The sequence below is a fragment of the Ictalurus punctatus genome, chromosome 4 (genome assembly GCF_001660625.3).
Source record: "Ictalurus punctatus breed USDA103 chromosome 4, Coco_2.0, whole genome shotgun sequence".
NCBI classification, from domain to species: domain Eukaryota; kingdom Metazoa; phylum Chordata; class Actinopteri; order Siluriformes; family Ictaluridae; genus Ictalurus; species Ictalurus punctatus.
Genome location: NC_071284.1, coordinates 20,486,112 through 20,503,034, shown reverse-complemented (window position 1 = coordinate 20,503,034; position 16,923 = coordinate 20,486,112). Strand labels below are relative to the sequence as shown.

At 39.0% G+C, this 16,923-nt stretch overlaps 1 protein-coding gene across 8 annotated transcripts in view; it reads right to left on the bottom strand.

The window, feature by feature from the left end:
* Positions 1-16,923, bottom strand: part of prdm10 (PR domain containing 10) — a 92,118-nt gene that overhangs the window by 40,344 nt on the left and 34,851 nt on the right. For 6 of the 8 annotated variants that reach the window (XR_008393898.1, XM_047154985.2, XM_053678035.1 and 3 more), the window contains 4 exons: positions 15,593-15,754; positions 10,151-10,210; positions 9,496-9,600; positions 3,941-4,142 (listed from right to left, as the gene is read on the bottom strand). Coding sequence is in view for 6 of the 8 variants with exons in the window: in XM_047154985.2 (XP_047010941.1) it covers positions 3,941-4,142; positions 9,496-9,600; positions 10,151-10,210; positions 15,593-15,754 (529 nt within the window). In the remaining 2 variants the exon portion in view is untranslated. Of the gene's footprint in view, positions 1-3,940; positions 4,143-9,495; positions 9,605-10,150; positions 10,211-15,592; positions 15,755-16,923 lie in introns of those variants that run through there. The other 2 variants (XM_053678037.1, XM_053678038.1) reach the window with 2 other exon arrangements.

The window sequence follows — 16,923 nt, the reverse complement described above, 5'->3', positions numbered from 1 at the left end:
AGGGACATCGGGACACGTGGGTTTTGTTTATGTTTGTCATGTCTCCTCCCTGTTCCGTCATTGGCTAGGAAGTCACGTGTGTCCGGATTACCCTCAGCTGTTAGCAGTTGCGAGGGTAATTATGTCCGCATATATACCGCGCGCTTCCCAGCACACAACGCGGAAGATTAAATAAGTTAGTAAGTAAGTAAATAATAAGAAGTGAATGTTTAGCGTTAGTGTAATTCGTGTCATAGTCATAGTCAGTTCGTGCTGGATATCCGCTTCCAGTTAATCGTCTTAGTTCGTGTCTTGTTTTGTGTAACGACCTAGATTCCTGCCTTGCCCAGTGTATGCCTGTTTGCCAATCGCCTGACCTCTTGCATGTTTATGGATTACGTCTTGGATCACGTTTTGGATTTGTCTGCCTGTCTGTTTCTTTAAATAAACAACACTGTTATCCTGCACTTGCATCCGCTGTATCTCTGCTTCGTCACGATGTGTGACACAAATGTTATATCTTCACAGCAAATGTTGATATCAACCCCATTCCTGGTCTCAAAGATGCCCCAAGTACTTGTCCATGAACACCCAAAATATAAGGAAGTTTTCTCTAATCACTAAAATTGTGTGTAAGGTTATCCAAACACAGGTAAAAACCTCACCAAATGGCACCAAACGTCTCCAAATGGCACAAAGCTTATAAAAATGGCACAAAGCTTATAAAAATGGCACAAAGCCTTTAAATATTGCAGACTTCTAGAAATAGCAAACATTTTTTTTTTAAAGACACAAAATAACCTCTCCAAATGGCACCAAACCTCTCCAAATGGGACAAAATGAAAACAAATGGCAGTAGCATGAACTCTGTTACACAATGTGTAATTTCACACACACAAAAAAGCCTGAAACATACATATAAAATATAATGTTTATTAAAAATAGTTAATAGTTAATAATTTGGCCAGAAGGAGCCAAATGGCTCAAATGATAGACACACGAGTGACCCCTCTCCTCTGACTTTCGGGGGGGGGCTGGGGGTAGATAGAGCCCCTCAACTCAATCCACATAGTCTTTCTCCAAAAAAAACAACAAAAAAAAACAAACAAAAAAAGGAGCCGCCGCTATAACACACCGATAAATAGCACGCTGAGCGAAAAGCAGTAGAAAACTAGCGATCAGAAAAAACTGCGTAAAAGGTTTAGTTGTGCTGATTACGCGTTTGATTTTCTCAGCCTCTGAGTGGTCAGTCATGTCGAGCTTGGGCTTGTTTGAAAGCTAGAAGTATCTACAATTGGTCCAAGTGGGTGTCAATCAAGTTAGACTGCCCGATTATAATTTAGGAGGCGGATTGTTCATCATAGCCAAAACAGATTAGCTTTTTTTTAGATGGTGTCTCAGTTCAGTTTATAGCTAATTACTAAATTCCGGAGGGGTGGGATACCAAAACACTTAATGCATTTTGAGGAGGACATTTGTGACTAAATATGGAACTTTGCATTTTTTTTCTTCAATAAAGCTGATGGACTTTATACCGATGGAAATGTGCATGATTTATAAAACTGCGAGCGAACTGGATTTTCGTCTATGTAGGTACTGTAAGGTAGTAAACATTTATACAAGTCCGATCTTTGGTTTAAATGTTATAATTTTATTGTGGCAGTTGTATACAGTGTTTTCCTATCAAAAAGCTTTAGTTGTGCTCTCCGATTGATCTCTGTCTCAATGTGTTCGTGGAGAAGTGTGAATTGTTTGCCCAGTAGGGAGCTCAAACTCCGCCCTTTTCCCATCCCCCTGCTCACCAGGAGTTAAGCACACAAACTGTACACACGGAAAGCCACAAGTGTCCTGGTATAATCTTGTACCAGAACTGCGGTGATGCAATAATTCATTTGTTTATACTAATTGAAAATGTCTGATAAGTCGTTTTCCATTCCGCCGGCGGAATGAACGCTAGTGTTCATTCCGAAAGGGGTTAAGAAGAAAACAGATCACAATCTATCAGCTCATATCTGTATTTGTTTGTGAATTCCAACCTGGCTTTCCGATTCTTATTGTTGATGAGTGTTTTGCATATTGTGGTATGGCCTCTATATTTCTGCTCTCTTCTTCGACTGATGGATTGTGATATGTTCACCTCTGCCCTGTGGAAGTTGTTGTTCATGTCACTGACTGTTGTTTTTGGGTTTTTCTTCACACTCCCACAAATGTGCGATGTTAAATGTCATTTAACACATCTACATACCATCCCAATAGTTTCTGAGGGGACTGTAATTGCAGAGTGGTTCACACTACACGATTCATCGCCAACAAAATCAAACACTCCTGATAATACCAGAGCCTCTGCGATTGCACTGACCCATTCATGCTGCAAAAGAGGTTGGAAGGAGTATACGGTGCAGCTAGAAAGTTTGCGAACACTTTGACCTGAAACATAATCAGTCCTAAAACTTGATAAAGAGAATACAATTAAACAAATGATGCAAAATATAGTTTTTACATTTATTTATTGAGCATTACATTAAAAATCTTTGTCAAAAAAAAGTATGTGAACCTCTAGGAGTACAAGTTAATTTAAAGGGCTAAGTGAAGTCAGGTGTTTCAATCAAGGGGATCAGGCATGAGTTTAGCAAGCCCTCCCATGTTTCATGAACATAAACTTGGATCTTCACTATACAAAGTCTGGTCATCATACAGGTTTATGGAAATGTGTTATGCCTTGATCAAAAGAGCTTCCTAAGGATCTCAGAAAAAGAAAGAGTTATCAATGCTCACCAGGCTGGAAAATTTTACAAAACCAAAACCAAACTAAAGAGACCACCGATCCACTGTGAGACATGATATACAAATGAAGAAAATTCAGCACCTCAGCACTCTCCCAAGTAGTGGCCATCCAGCAAAAATCACTCCAAGGGTGCAGCAAATAATATTATGGGAAGTCACATAGAACCCCAGGGTAACATCTAAAGACCTACAGGCCACTCTTACATTGAGCAATGCCAATATTTATGAGTCCACCATCAGGCAACTACTGAACAGGAAAAGTGTGCATTGCAAGATAACAACGAAGAAGCCAGTACTCTCCAAAAAGAACACTGCTGCCTATGTGAAGTTTGCTCAAGACCACATTGATAAGCCAGAAGGCTATTGGGAGAATGTTCTATTGACAGATGAATCCAAATAAATGAAAAGCATTATATTTGGTGAAAACATAAGAAACTCATCCCAACTGTGAAGCATGGTGGTGGCAGCATCCTGGTTATAGGGATGCTTTGCAGCCTCAGGTCCAGCATGGCTTAACGTTATTGATGGACCCATGAAATCTGGATTGTACCAGCAAATTCTACATCAGGGTATCTGTCAATGAACTGAAGCTTAACCATAAGTGGGTCATGCAGCAAGACAATGACCCTAAGCACATCAAGTCTACAAAGAAATGGTTAAAGCTGAAGAAATGTAACATTATGGAATGGCCGAGTCAATGTCCAGACCTTAACCCAATAGAACTGCTGTAGAAGAACGTAAAAAGCAGCTCAGGCAAAGAAGTCCACCAAAATTCCCCCAAAAGTTATTGTTTCTAAAGGGGGAAGGGGGGGGGGGTCCGCACCAGTTACTGAAAACAATGGTTCATATACTTTTTCCGGCAAAGATATTTTATGTTGTATACTTTTTTCTCAATAAAAAAAATTGTAAACACCATAATATTTACATTTACGTCATTTGTTTAATTTAGTTAAAGGCTAGTTTTAGTTTTAATATCTAGTTTTAGGACCTAGATGACAATGTGATCACATTTCAGGTCAAATGCATGCAGAAATGATAAAATAATAAAAAACAATAAAAATTGTCTACCAAAGTGTAGCATAGCACATTCAGCCTGTCATCTGTAACTAATGTTTCAAGGACACATGGCACAAAAACTTTCACACTCTAAATTACATTACTTAGGTTCTGCACTCACAGAGATGCTGAGGGGTGAACGGTTGAGGTGGCCTGGGTTCCCAATCATCCAGTTCTGAATCATCTCTATTATCATCATCATCATCATCATCATCATCATCATCTTCTTCTTCATCCTCAGAGTCCACAGTAGAGTCTGTAGCTGCCAAGGGACTGACTGAAGGCTCTGTGATGGTAGGGAGAGTACTCCGGGGCAGCTGATTCTGAGTGTGAAAGGGAAAAAAGCGATCCAATTCTTGATCATCATCATTTAAAGGAATAATGAATAATAAATCTTTGTGGGAAAAAAAAAAGTGAAAAAAAATCTTTTAATTCTCTATTGATCCACTCCCATGTACTTGATCAGACAGCACAGGATCAAAGTTTGTTTGTTTGCTTCTATTTTTCTGCACTGAGCAACAAAGCTAATATAGCTAGGATATAATGAGACTCAAAATATTTTCAATAAATATCTGCCTCAAACCATATACAGTTTTTATTGTCATAGAAAGTTGTCAGTCTGGTTTAAGACCAGTATGACGTACTGTAAAATATAAAAAATTAACAAAACTTTGCAGTTTGGCTGAACAGATTTTGACACTTTTTGTAAGCCTGTTTATTCTTCTTGGCTCAAATATCGGTCCTTTTTTCCCCCTCAGCAAACAAGCTAAAGAAGTGTCTCTTCTCTCTTCCCAGGCCACAGGTGTGGGAGTAAGGCCCGGGAAGGTGTGTTGGCAATGCGGGGAACCTGGGCATTTACAGCACCAATGCCATCTGATGTAGGGGTGGGTGTTGGTCCGGGTTCCCAACACACCACAAGCTTCCCCTATTCGAGCTGGGATGCAACACATACTGGTGAGTATACAAGGGGGTATATATACACACCATGCACTGGTGGCTTCGGGCTATAATTAAATCTCAATTCACCCATGCCTGGTTTAAGGTGAGTCACTAGATACAATATGCCATGTGAAGGTGGTGTGTGCATGGGGATGTGCATGAATATCCACTAGTTGCCATCATGATTCAATTCAAAACATAAAATAGAGGTGGCAGTTAGTCCTTGCCTCACCCATCCGCTGATTTTGGGGATAAACTGGCCTGTGTTTCAGACGTTGTTAAGGGTAATGTGTGTGGATGAGTTCTGCAACAGTGTAGCATAGGAAGACAGCATCAGGAAGGCATGGGGAGGGCCCTTCCCACTCTCCCATTGGGGGAAAAAGCCCTCATTGATTTCCCCTTGGAGCAGACACAAGACAAAACTCTCAAATAAGTATTTGACCAAGTGAAAGTAATTGATGCTCAGCTGGTCTATTCGCAGCAATGTTTCCAGGTGGTGTGCGAAATTTTATGGTTGTCAGCTGGTGAATCTGCTGGCCACCCCAAAAGTGCCACAGCACCCCATTTCATTAACTGAGGTCCTCTTGAAAAAAATTGGTATGGACCTCATCTGGCCATCGCAACAGACTGCAGGAGGGCAATGCTGTTTGTTAGTCCTGGTGTATTATGCAAAACAATACCCAGAAACCATGCCTCTTTGCAATCTCAGCAAGCAGAGTTGTGGAGGCACTTTTCAAAATAATCTCCCAGGTCAGGATGACAAGATAGATTCTGTCTGATCAAGGCACCATATTTATGTCATGCACATTTGCAAACAATATGAATTATTAGGAATTCAATAGATGCTCACCACTGTTTACCAAATGTAGGCAGATGGCCTGGCCAAACGATTTAAACAAACATTGAAAAATATGGTTTGGAAATTTGTGCACAATAATGTTTGAATTTGGATAAGTGGATCAAACCCCAAATAGTTTAATAAAGAGAACTTCTGAGTTGTCCCAAGCCTGCCTCCTGTTTCCTTGTTTCACACTGAACACGAGGGAGTGTTACATCATGTTTTATGATGATCACTCAATAGTAACTATGCTTACTGAAAGCTGACTGGCTGACAGCAGTGATGTGTTTGAAATAATCAAGCCGTCATTAAAAACCCACTTACAGATTAGCACAATGATGCAGTACACCAAATTCATCATAATATGACATATGGCTCCTGAGAAACAGTTATATGACTTTAGCTCTGCCCCCTTTGTATGACCATACCCCAACTATTGGCGGCCATATTGTTTACAAATGTCATGTATGCAATTATGCAAGTATGCAAATGTGATGCACACACTAACAAATTAGACCATATTTTCCTAGGAAACGCTCGAGCGTACAGTGCAGCAAAGCAAGCAGCTACATCTATGGTCCCAAAACTCAAAAGAAAATAATCACTCCTCCTTTACAGCTTTCAGACCTCCAAGCACAAGCTATGGATGAGGAAAAGGCTGTGTGGTGCAAAGCAGGCTGCACGGTTGTTGACGGAGTTTGGCGATGCCCCCAGGGCTGTCCTTGTCTTCAAGGTTGACGCATGGCAGGGACCATGAGTCAAAAGGGGGAATGATAGCTGTGATAAAGCATTGGTTTCTCTAATTAGTCTTAAAAAAAAAAAAAAAAAAAAAAAAAAAAAAAAAAAAAGTTTACACTGTTTGCACAACTCATAACGTGGGTTGAGGCTTGAAGGTAGAGAAGGCCACATCCCTACATCCAAACAGGACTCAGACCCGGTAGTGATAATGATAATCTCCAGTGATAATGGCACACCTTTTGTGAGCCATGCCCTTAAGTAGGTGGGTGAATATTTGGGTATAGAATTAAAGCAGCACTGTGCATATCATCCAGATAGTGGTGGGGTGGTACAGAGAGAAAATGGGACACTAAAAAACAGACTGAGCAAATGCTGTTCTGAAACAGGCTTAGAATGGGCTTAGCCCCTTTGGGATACTGTTTGGGAGACCTCCACACACAGGAATTGGACCTGTGACAGCTTCTCTTCCCGACGCTGCAGCATGTGATGATGTAATGTTAAATTACTGTGCAACCCTGTCCTTTGCTCTGCACTCTATCCACAAGCAGGTAAAAGCGGCATTTCCAGTTCTAGCCACGGTTCCGCTGCGTGATCTGAAGCCCGGAGAGTGGATCGTGATCAAGGACTTCCACAGGACCAGGTGGAACAAGCCACAGTGGTCTGGGCCATTCCAGGTTCTCTTTGTCACTCATTCAGCAGTGAAAGTCAACCAGAGAGCCACATGGATGCATGCGAGCCACTGCAGGAGAGTGCCAGAGCCGAGCAATGTGCTGGAGAAGATGGGACTTCGACAGGATGACTAGAAAGTGATTATCAAGAGGCCTCTAGGAGGACCGACGCTCACGAGCGACGATCTGCATATACACACCCACACACATGACACACTGCACTCAAACACACATTCTCACACCAGTTCCTTGTGGTTACACAACACAAGACACCAAGTGGTATCTAGTAGCCTGCGAAATCACAGAAATGCTGACGACACGGAAACTGTACTCTTAGGAGGACTGAACTTCATTAGTGCGTACTATATAGCCACGTGACCAGGACAAAGGTTAGATGACGTGACTTTGGTACCGCACCTCTTATGCCCCAAGTCCCCTGACCACAGACTTCTGTTGAAGACTAGACACAATCTGCACATCCACTCACACATATAAACCTATTCCTAATCGTGCACCCTTCTCCTGGTATAGGTGGTATCTGTTAGTAAGCCTGTCATTGAAATAAACTCACAAATCACTGGGACCGTTCTCGACAACACTGGGGGTCCGGGGGTAGACCCTTAAGCTGGAAAGATAAACCAAAGCGTGATACTGAAGTTTATTGGGTGGAAGAATTAATGATCAATCACGCCAATCACATCGTTGCAGCAGAAAGAGTACATGACACACACACTCTTACCCAAATTTGGTACTTAGCTGATCGTGGTGACGGGACTAAGTGCCTAAGGCGACATGATTTCTATAGGTCCCACATAAGCCCACGAAGTTCTTTAGTAGACTATTGCTGCAGATTGGACGACAATTAGTAGTTAAAAGCCCATATGCCAAGATATTGGCCACCTCTGTAAACCATTCTGCATCACATTGTCATAAGAATCACGGCCAACAGTGCTACCCACACAACATCACACGACTCCTCGTCACGCAGATACATAATGGTTATTCTATCATTGAACACATGTGGTCTGCGATACGCAACCGTCCACAGACTAGCGAGACGGGGTTCGAGTGGCTGAATTCAGTACTCGGGGGATGGAGCTCGTGGATATTAACCGTCTAGGTGCAATGATTCTTCTTGTCTTGCTCATTTTGCCTTGTATTGTTTCTCTCGTTCGGAGCAGTCTCTCACGCTCGTTGAAATCACTAATGATCAAACACTGATAATGACAAAGACTGATTACAATACCTACGAAGACCAACCTGAGCTGTATCTTAAACCTGACTGGGAAATAGATTCTGCCAGAGACACTGATGATGACGACCCATCGACATCCATTTCACGTCAATTGTAAATATGCATTTGACCATGACGATTCTCATTTCACTCTAAAATAAGCTTGCTTGACGACAGGATACTTTATATCCGCAAAAACAGCCTTAGCGCCTTCATTATATCTGTTTTATGTTGAACCGTGAAAGGATTCTGAAGTTCTGATGTATTCATAGCATTGTAATTTCTCTGTTAATTTTAGTTATCATATTTTGTAATGATAAAATGGGGGAAATGTGAGGGAAATTAATCATTTTTACTTTGTAATAAGTTTGTTCTTGTTCATCTGAGGATAACACCTAAGAAAGCCATGTCATGTCACTGAGATCTGTACAGAATGTTTATCTGCTTACAGAAACACAAACATGTTCTTCTGTTCAAGGTTCATCTAAACATCTTCCAAGATCCTAAAACAAAGCCCGTTTGAACTGCCTCAAACCGCTTCTTATCGGTACACAAAATTATGTCATGCTCTGCGTTTCATATATATAGTAATGGTTTAGTACAAGGGCTTCAGAGCACTCTCATTATTCTATCCTGATTTATTCTATCCTGTATTAGCCATCTTTCTGTAATAAACCTTTTCACCTTCAGAGGACGAGCCTGTGAGTATTTTCTATTTTCCACGACACAGTCAAGCAACCAACTTTGCAATTTTTGGACCACTTGAGATGGAATGACCCAGCACTACATGCATGGAATTCTAAATAAATTATGTATAAACCTACTATACCCATAAAGCAGTGTACCTAAACATTAACCCTTTACTCTCTAACATTTATCCAATGTTTTTACAGAGCTACTACACAAAACACATAAGGCAAGTCTGGTAATATAATATCAGCGATAAATGTCACTGGATATTGTGGCAATGAATTATGTAGAGTTGATATGTTGATAATATACAACACAAGCCTATTGTCTGTTAACTGTAAATAGTAGTTTCTTGATTTGGAAAAAAACATTGTTGCATTGAAACAATATGCTTCCTGACTCGTTTACATTTGATAGAAGCTAAAATAATCAACAGCAATATCTAACAATATTTTCATACATAATATCCTATTCTTCTGAGTCTACAGCATCCAAACTGTCATTTCTATGATTAAAATATTGGCAAGTCTACTTAGATATGCCTTGTAAATATTGCCCTTTTTCCTTACCTGTGAAACAGGATCTAGTATAGCCTGTGGGGCATCTGCTACATTACTGAGCACATGTAGATTTGTAGCATTCATGTTCTGACCACCTGGCAATAACACTGTGACCTGTGGCAGAAAAAAAGACAGTGACCTATAAACCAGTTCTCAAATCTTTTTTCATGGACCCCTTTAACAGTAAAATTAATAGTATGAACACACTCAACACATTTTAAGAACATAATCCAACTACCTAAATATTACGCATTTTATTTGAAATGTGTACAATAGCGTTTTAGCTATTTAGCAATAGAGAGTTTTATTTCTGAATTTCCACCGAACACAGAGTCCAAGTTGACATTATTTGCATGTTGAATTGTTTATGAGAATTTGATTAAATCAATTTCAAGCAAAAAGTAAATTAAGCTAATACCTATAAGAACTCAATAATGAATATAGTCACAAGCAGTGATCTGTAGGATTCAAGCAACCTTGGCCAATGATGGGCTGTGATTTCCACCATTGCAAAAACAGACAAACAAATGAACAAATAAACAAACAAACAAAAAAAACACCACAGACCCCTTGGCTATACTTCACAGCCCACTAGGGGTCCCAGAACCACTGCTATAAACAACAGACTAAATCTCAGTAAAGTAAAAAGACTTGGCTTGTATACCTGTTGAGTTGTACCATCCTGCTGAATGTATGCCACTTGGGGCTGGTCTGTAAACACAGCCTAAACAATGACAAATAAATCCATTAAGTAATCCTCAAATATAAATAATATGCCTGTTCATTTATCAGTATGTTCTGAACCAGTGTCACACTACAGCCACTCCAGATACAGTCCCCTCTGTAAGTATTGGAACAGCAAAACAAAACAGTTGTGGCTATACACTGAAAACATTTGGGTTTGAGATTAAAATATGAATATGAGATGATATCAGAATGTCAGCTTTCATTTCCTGATATATACATCTAGATGTGTTATACCACTTAGAACATGACACCTTTTCTTTGAACCCACCCATTTTTCAAGTCATCAAAAATTTTGGAACATGGACTGACAGGTGCGTCTGCATGCCAAGGTGTGCACTGCTGGATCGCCTGTTTAAACAATGAATACCTCTGAACGTCTACTCTTGGGTTGAGCTTTAGTAGTAATCTATCTATGGGAGAAAAGCTGAGAAAAGAGGGAAAAAATCAAGCAATGGGCACCGCCACTACAATGATATGGAACATTCTGAAAAAGAAAGAAACCACTGGTGCATTAAAAACCAGATATCAAACATGTCATCCAAGGATTTCATTTGTTTCTTCTTTTTTAACACCATGCCAACTTCTATGGCTATATTCATGGCAAGAGCCAGTTTAGTTATTCAAGAGTAAAACTAGAATAGATGGTTAAGATTCATTTTTCCTGAAAACATTAAAACCAAGTTTGGATTTACTTGGTTGAAAACCTTTTCAAATGTATACATTTGTATACAAATGTATACAGAATAATACAGGTTCCTCAAGTGTGTAGAAGCGTTACAGTCCCATAAGACATGTTTAATGGATAGTGAGGGAACTTTGGTGAATTTTTTTCAGATATTAAAAATTAGTGTGTGAACATCTACAGAATCTGTAGATTTCTGTAGAATAACCTCAATGAACTTCAGTGCTAGTAATATAGCATTTGCCTCTGCAGTAAAAATGTAACTTTGGTCAGTGATGCATATGCATCCCTTTGCAACAGTTGACTAGTTGCAAAGGCTGCAGCTACTTCATTTCCAGATTTGGATCCATCTGTGTATAATGGGATATGTTGTGGGAACACTACTCTTATATCCAGGAATTGTTGGTAATGCTCATTCGGATGAGTTTTTGATTTTTGGTTTCTCGTGAAATCCAGATGGATTTTGGGCTTTTTGAGATACCATGGGGGATTTTGCAAAAATGTGTCTGCTCCATAACGTTTAAATCCACTTTAAGTTTCTCCAGATGGGTTTTTATACGTAGGCCAAATGGACAAATGTGACTTAGTTTTCTTTCATATAGTATTGTTATGTTAAGTTGAGAAAACTGCTGTATAGGCTGTCTGATTTCCGATGAAGATTCATTGGCTTCCACATATAAACTTTGACTTGGTGACGTTCTGTATGCTCTTAAGGCCAGTTGAATACCTTGATGAACAGTATAAGTTGTATATATGATCTCCTGGCTGATCCATAAATGATGCTTCCATAGTTCAGCTTTGAGCGAATCAAGGTTCTGTACAGATTCATAAGAGTTAAACTGAATTTTAAAACGTTCATAGCTTTGAAACATTTCTTTTTCATTAATTTGAGGGATAAAAGACAGGTTACTATCAAAGTTGATACCAAGGAACCTGTTCTCTTCAATGATTTTGAAAGGGACTCCATCCATAGACAACTCTGGTTCATTGTGCAATAAATGGAGCTGACAGAAATGCATACAGACAGTTTTTGTTTGTGAGAACTTGAAACCATTCTGAGTTGACCAGGAGAGCAGTTTGTTACCTTATGTAGCAAATGCAGATGTCATCTACAAATAAACTATAATGTATATCAGAACCAATGACTTGCGTAATGCTGTCTATTTTAATACTAAAGAGAGTTACTAATAGAATACTACCTTAAGGTACTCCGAGTTCTTGTTTATGTAGATTAGACAAGGTGTTTGCTATCTTTACTCTAAAAAGTCTGTTTTCAGTGAAGGTGACCAATAAAATTCATTAGATAGAGATCCTTTAAAATGCCATGTTTCCACATCGTGTCATAGGCTTTCTCCAGATCGAAGAAGACAGCTAGAACATGTTCCTTTCTAATAAAAGCATCATGAATAAAGCTTTCAAGACAAATAAGATGATCTGCAGTGCTTTGCCCTTTCCTGAAACCACAGTGAGCATTACTTATGTGATGTTCAGATTCCAGTACAGAGACCAGGCGATCATTGACCATCCTCTCCATTGTTTTTCATAAGCAGCTGGTTAAGATTATAGATAATTTATGGGATCACTATAGTCTTTTCCTGGCTTTGGAATAGGTATTATTTCTGCTTCATGCCAAGCGGGTGGAATTTTTCCAGATATCCAGATGGACTTAAAAATTCTAAGAAGCATTTCCAGAAAGAGGTGGGATAGGTTCTTTATAAATTGATAGTGGACTTTATGTGGTCCAACAGCTGTACTGTGGGATTTTTTTAATAGCTCGCTGTAGCTCTTCCATGGAGAGGGGTTGGTTGTAGGGCTCTGCATTGCTTTTTCTTGTTGAGTGTGAAATATTCAAAAAGCAGGAAGACAGTTCTCAATAGATGAATTGCTTTTGAAAGTTTTTGCTAGAATGTTTACAATTTCTTGTTTTGATGACAGGAGTGTACCATGCTGTTTCATGTGTTGTATTTGATGGCAATTGTTTTTCCCTTCATTATCCATATCGAGTTCCATATTTGGTTTGATGAAGTACTTGCCAGGTTGGAAACTAATTTTCTCCAGCTTTCTTTTTTAGCTTCATTTATGATTCTTCTTGCTCGTACTCCACTTATCGAGTTTGATAAGATTTTCAGTTGATGGGTGTCTGAAGAAAATACTTTCCGCTTTCTTCCTCTCTTTTAGGGTTTCCTTCCATTTATTATCAAATATGGAAGTCACCTCCATTTCATATTCAAAGATGTTCTTGGGACTGCTTCATTAGCTATAGCTCTAAGTGTTTTAGTAAAATTCTGCATAGCATCATAGCTGTCTTCTGGAAACCATACAAGCCTCTCATAAGAGAGGGTTTGAAACTGAAATCAATTTGTTTTTTTAATTTGCCATCTATGTACATTTGTTTCTTCCTTTGATGGTTACAATGTTTGGGAAGTGGTCACTACCACAGAGGTCATGCCAGACTCTCCATGATCGGTCCAAGTACAATCCAAGCTGACAAATTGTTAAGTCAATCGTAGCGTATGTTCCATGTCCCAGGTGTAAGTAGTTATTTGATTGGTTATTTAGAAGGCATAAAGTATGGTTAAAGAATCTATAAAGTCTTCAATCTTCTTACCTTTTTTATTACAATGATTGCTGCCCAACAGGAAGTTGTGACTATTAAAATCACCCATGAGAATATAGAGGGGTGGGAGCTGAGAAACAAGGTGATCTCGGTCCATGTGCATCAAGTTTGAGTTTGGAGGAATGCAGATGGAAACGGCCGTGATGGCTTTCTGCAGAGTCAGTCGTACTGCTTTTAATATTTATATGACTATGGATCACATAATTTCTCATTAAAATGGCTGTATCACCGGAAGCCCGCTTGTCACTGGGACCGAAGGTATTAAAAATTGTAAAATTTTACAAAGAGAGAGTACAATCTGATGGTAATCGTGTTTCCTGAAAACATATGGCTATAGTGCGTCATAGCAGACACCTAGATGAACACTTTACAGTTGGTTTTATGACCAAGTCATTCCCTTCGAATAACAAATTAATAACATGTACACCAATATGTAACTTTAGAAACGGTCCCTTAATTTGCACATATCTGCGCATACCGAACGTCCAACGTCAAGCCAACTTTATGCCAGTCCGCTATGTTCATCTTCTCTTGTGGCTTGTCAGCACAATCCCACCACTAGGGGCCGGCCCAGAGTAACGTGTTACAATAGTATCGGCAATCCATTGCTCTTCCTCTTCCTTTCACTTAGGTATTCAATTAAAATTTTTTCTGTAAATAGCGGTTTATCAAAAGTGAGGATGTACATACTAGTTTTGATTGTTCTCTCTTCTCTCTTGATGATTATTCTCTTTAACATTCGTTACTCCTTGAGTCTTGAGCTCATGTGTTATTTCTTCTTCATCCACGACGTCCAGCTCTCTAGTGCAGATTACTCCTTTACTGTAATTCTATAAACTGAGTTGGATGAGGGAAGGTCTTTATCTGTACTCCAGCTATCATGCTGGCATGTAGTAGGTTTTCGGCATTGGCCTTTTTACTGCACTCCACAAGAATCTAACCAGATCAAAGATTTTTCATTTCTTTTAGTGTACCTGCAATTCCTGCAATACCCTTTTGTACAGCAAAAGGGGAAAGCTTACTGATTGGAAAGTCTGGAGCAGCAGCTTCAATGATGACAAATTTAAGCCAGTTATCATTATTCGGTAGAGAGGAATATTTATTTTTTTGAATTATTATCAGTGTCCAAGTCCAAAAATTATTTTTTGAGGTGTGCTTTGTAGCCATGTTTTAGGTTTTCAGTTTCATCATCTCTGTTCCCCACCCACCTCGGAGCCCAAAGAGAGGGATGCACAGCGCTGCGGATCTCCAGCAGTTTATGCATCAGGGATACAGGGATGATATACTCAAGCAACCTGAGCAACAAATTGCTCGATTTACTTGACTGACCCTTATCCAACGCCTACTGGGAGTCTGAGAAATATATGACGTTCAGTTATTCTACATAGAGCATCCCAGGTCAAGTCTTCACAAGCTGACTGATTGGATAGAGCCAATTCAACCTCATGCCTAGTTGAAGTAGGAGCAAATGTACTGCGTTGAAATAACTGGGTCCGCAGCAAACCGTTATTGATGATGTAACTCACAGTGGTAGCAGAATGAGGGGGATATGCATTTCACCACTCAAAGATTAGACTGAAGAGAGAAACCCTCTAAAACAAACAACAACTGACATAAGCTGCATCACAAGCCTATAAAAGCATCAAAAAAGAAGAAAGCTAGAGATTGGTGATGACAGTGGGTCGTCAGCTTGATGCAGTTATTGCAAGGAAGGGAGATATATATATATATATATATATATATATATATATATATATATATATATATATATATATATATATATATATATATAAAATGTTATTTACTTAAATTTTCTGCAAAACAATCTTTTCCAAAACTTTTGATCGGCCTAAAATTAGGGTGGTCTGCAATCAAAGGTGCCAGGTTCTAAGTTGTTTTACACATCTAGATGCAAGTATCAATAAATGAAAGCTTGCCACTCAAATTTTTTCTTAGGGGACTGTATATTGCAGACATGAAGTGTATTCATAGAGAAATCAGAGAGAGAGAGAGAGAGAGAGGGGCCAAATTCAAATCTAAAAAAAGTTAGCCTATATCACCTGTGCTCCATCAGCAGGGTGTATGTACACCAGCGTGTGTTCAGCAGTCTCCACTGAAGTATAGGAACTTCCATCTGCGGCATATACAACCTGCTGCTGTCCTCGGTCTGGCTGTTCTCCACTATACACAATTTGAGCCACAGTTCCACCCTCAAAATGCACCTACAGATGGCCGTGAAAACCTAGTTACAAACCTATAAAAACTCAAGAAGAGCCAATAGCATACATACATACATACATACATACATACATACATACATACATCATACAAATTCACTGAACATGTACTTAAAAAATACATAAAGCAAGTAAACAAGTTCAGGGGGCACTAAAGTACTTTCCCAAATACTTTAGTGGACCAGAAAAAATAAAAATAGCACAGTGCTGAATGTATGAGAACAGATGGGAAGGCTAAACTTTTATAGCTCAAAAATATTAATATTAGGGTTGAACAAAAATAATGAAAAATAAACAAATAACAACAAACAACAATCATCATGATCATCATCATTAAATTGCTCTGGATAAGAGCGTTTGTTAAATGCTATAAATATTATTCGGGCAAATTAATGCTCACACACATGCACAGGTAGACAGGGATCTGCTTTAGTGATTTATACATTTCTTTTTTTTTAGTGTTTTCAAATTCATAATGCTCCACTGGCTTCCTGGCACGTTTCCTCCTAATAACAAAAACAGTAGAGAGAAAAGTTCTGCTGATGACGTATACTGGACGCATCACTGAAATGGGCTAGAATATATTATTTCAAATGGAGATCAAACCTAGGACGCACTCATCTGACACAATTATCACTCATTGTCTTGATTTACAGAAAAGTTTTCACTCCCCTGTTAAAATTGCAAATTTGTGTGATGTAAAAAATTAAACCAAGGTAAATCATGTCAGACCTTTTCCCACATTTAACGTGATGTAGCAAACAAAATTCAAGTGAAAAACAAAGTGAAATCTTTTAGGGGGAAAAAAAAAAAAAAAACATACATTAAACTGATAGTATGTGTGCGCACATGCCTTAACTAATACTTTGTTAAAGCACTTTTGCTTTCACTTGATCATTTTGGTTAAGAATCTACCAAATTTTCTACAAAATTGGAGATGAATAAAGTACTCTATCTACCAACTTAGCACATGTTGATTGGGCAATTTTATTCCACTGTTCATTGTAAAAAATTTTCCAGCTCCATCAAATTGCGAGGGGATCTGTGCATCTCCTGAGCACAGCCCTCTTCCGGTCATTTAACAGGTTTATGATAGGATTTAGATCTGGGTTCTGACTGGGCCATTGGAACACTTTAATCTCCTTTGGATTTTT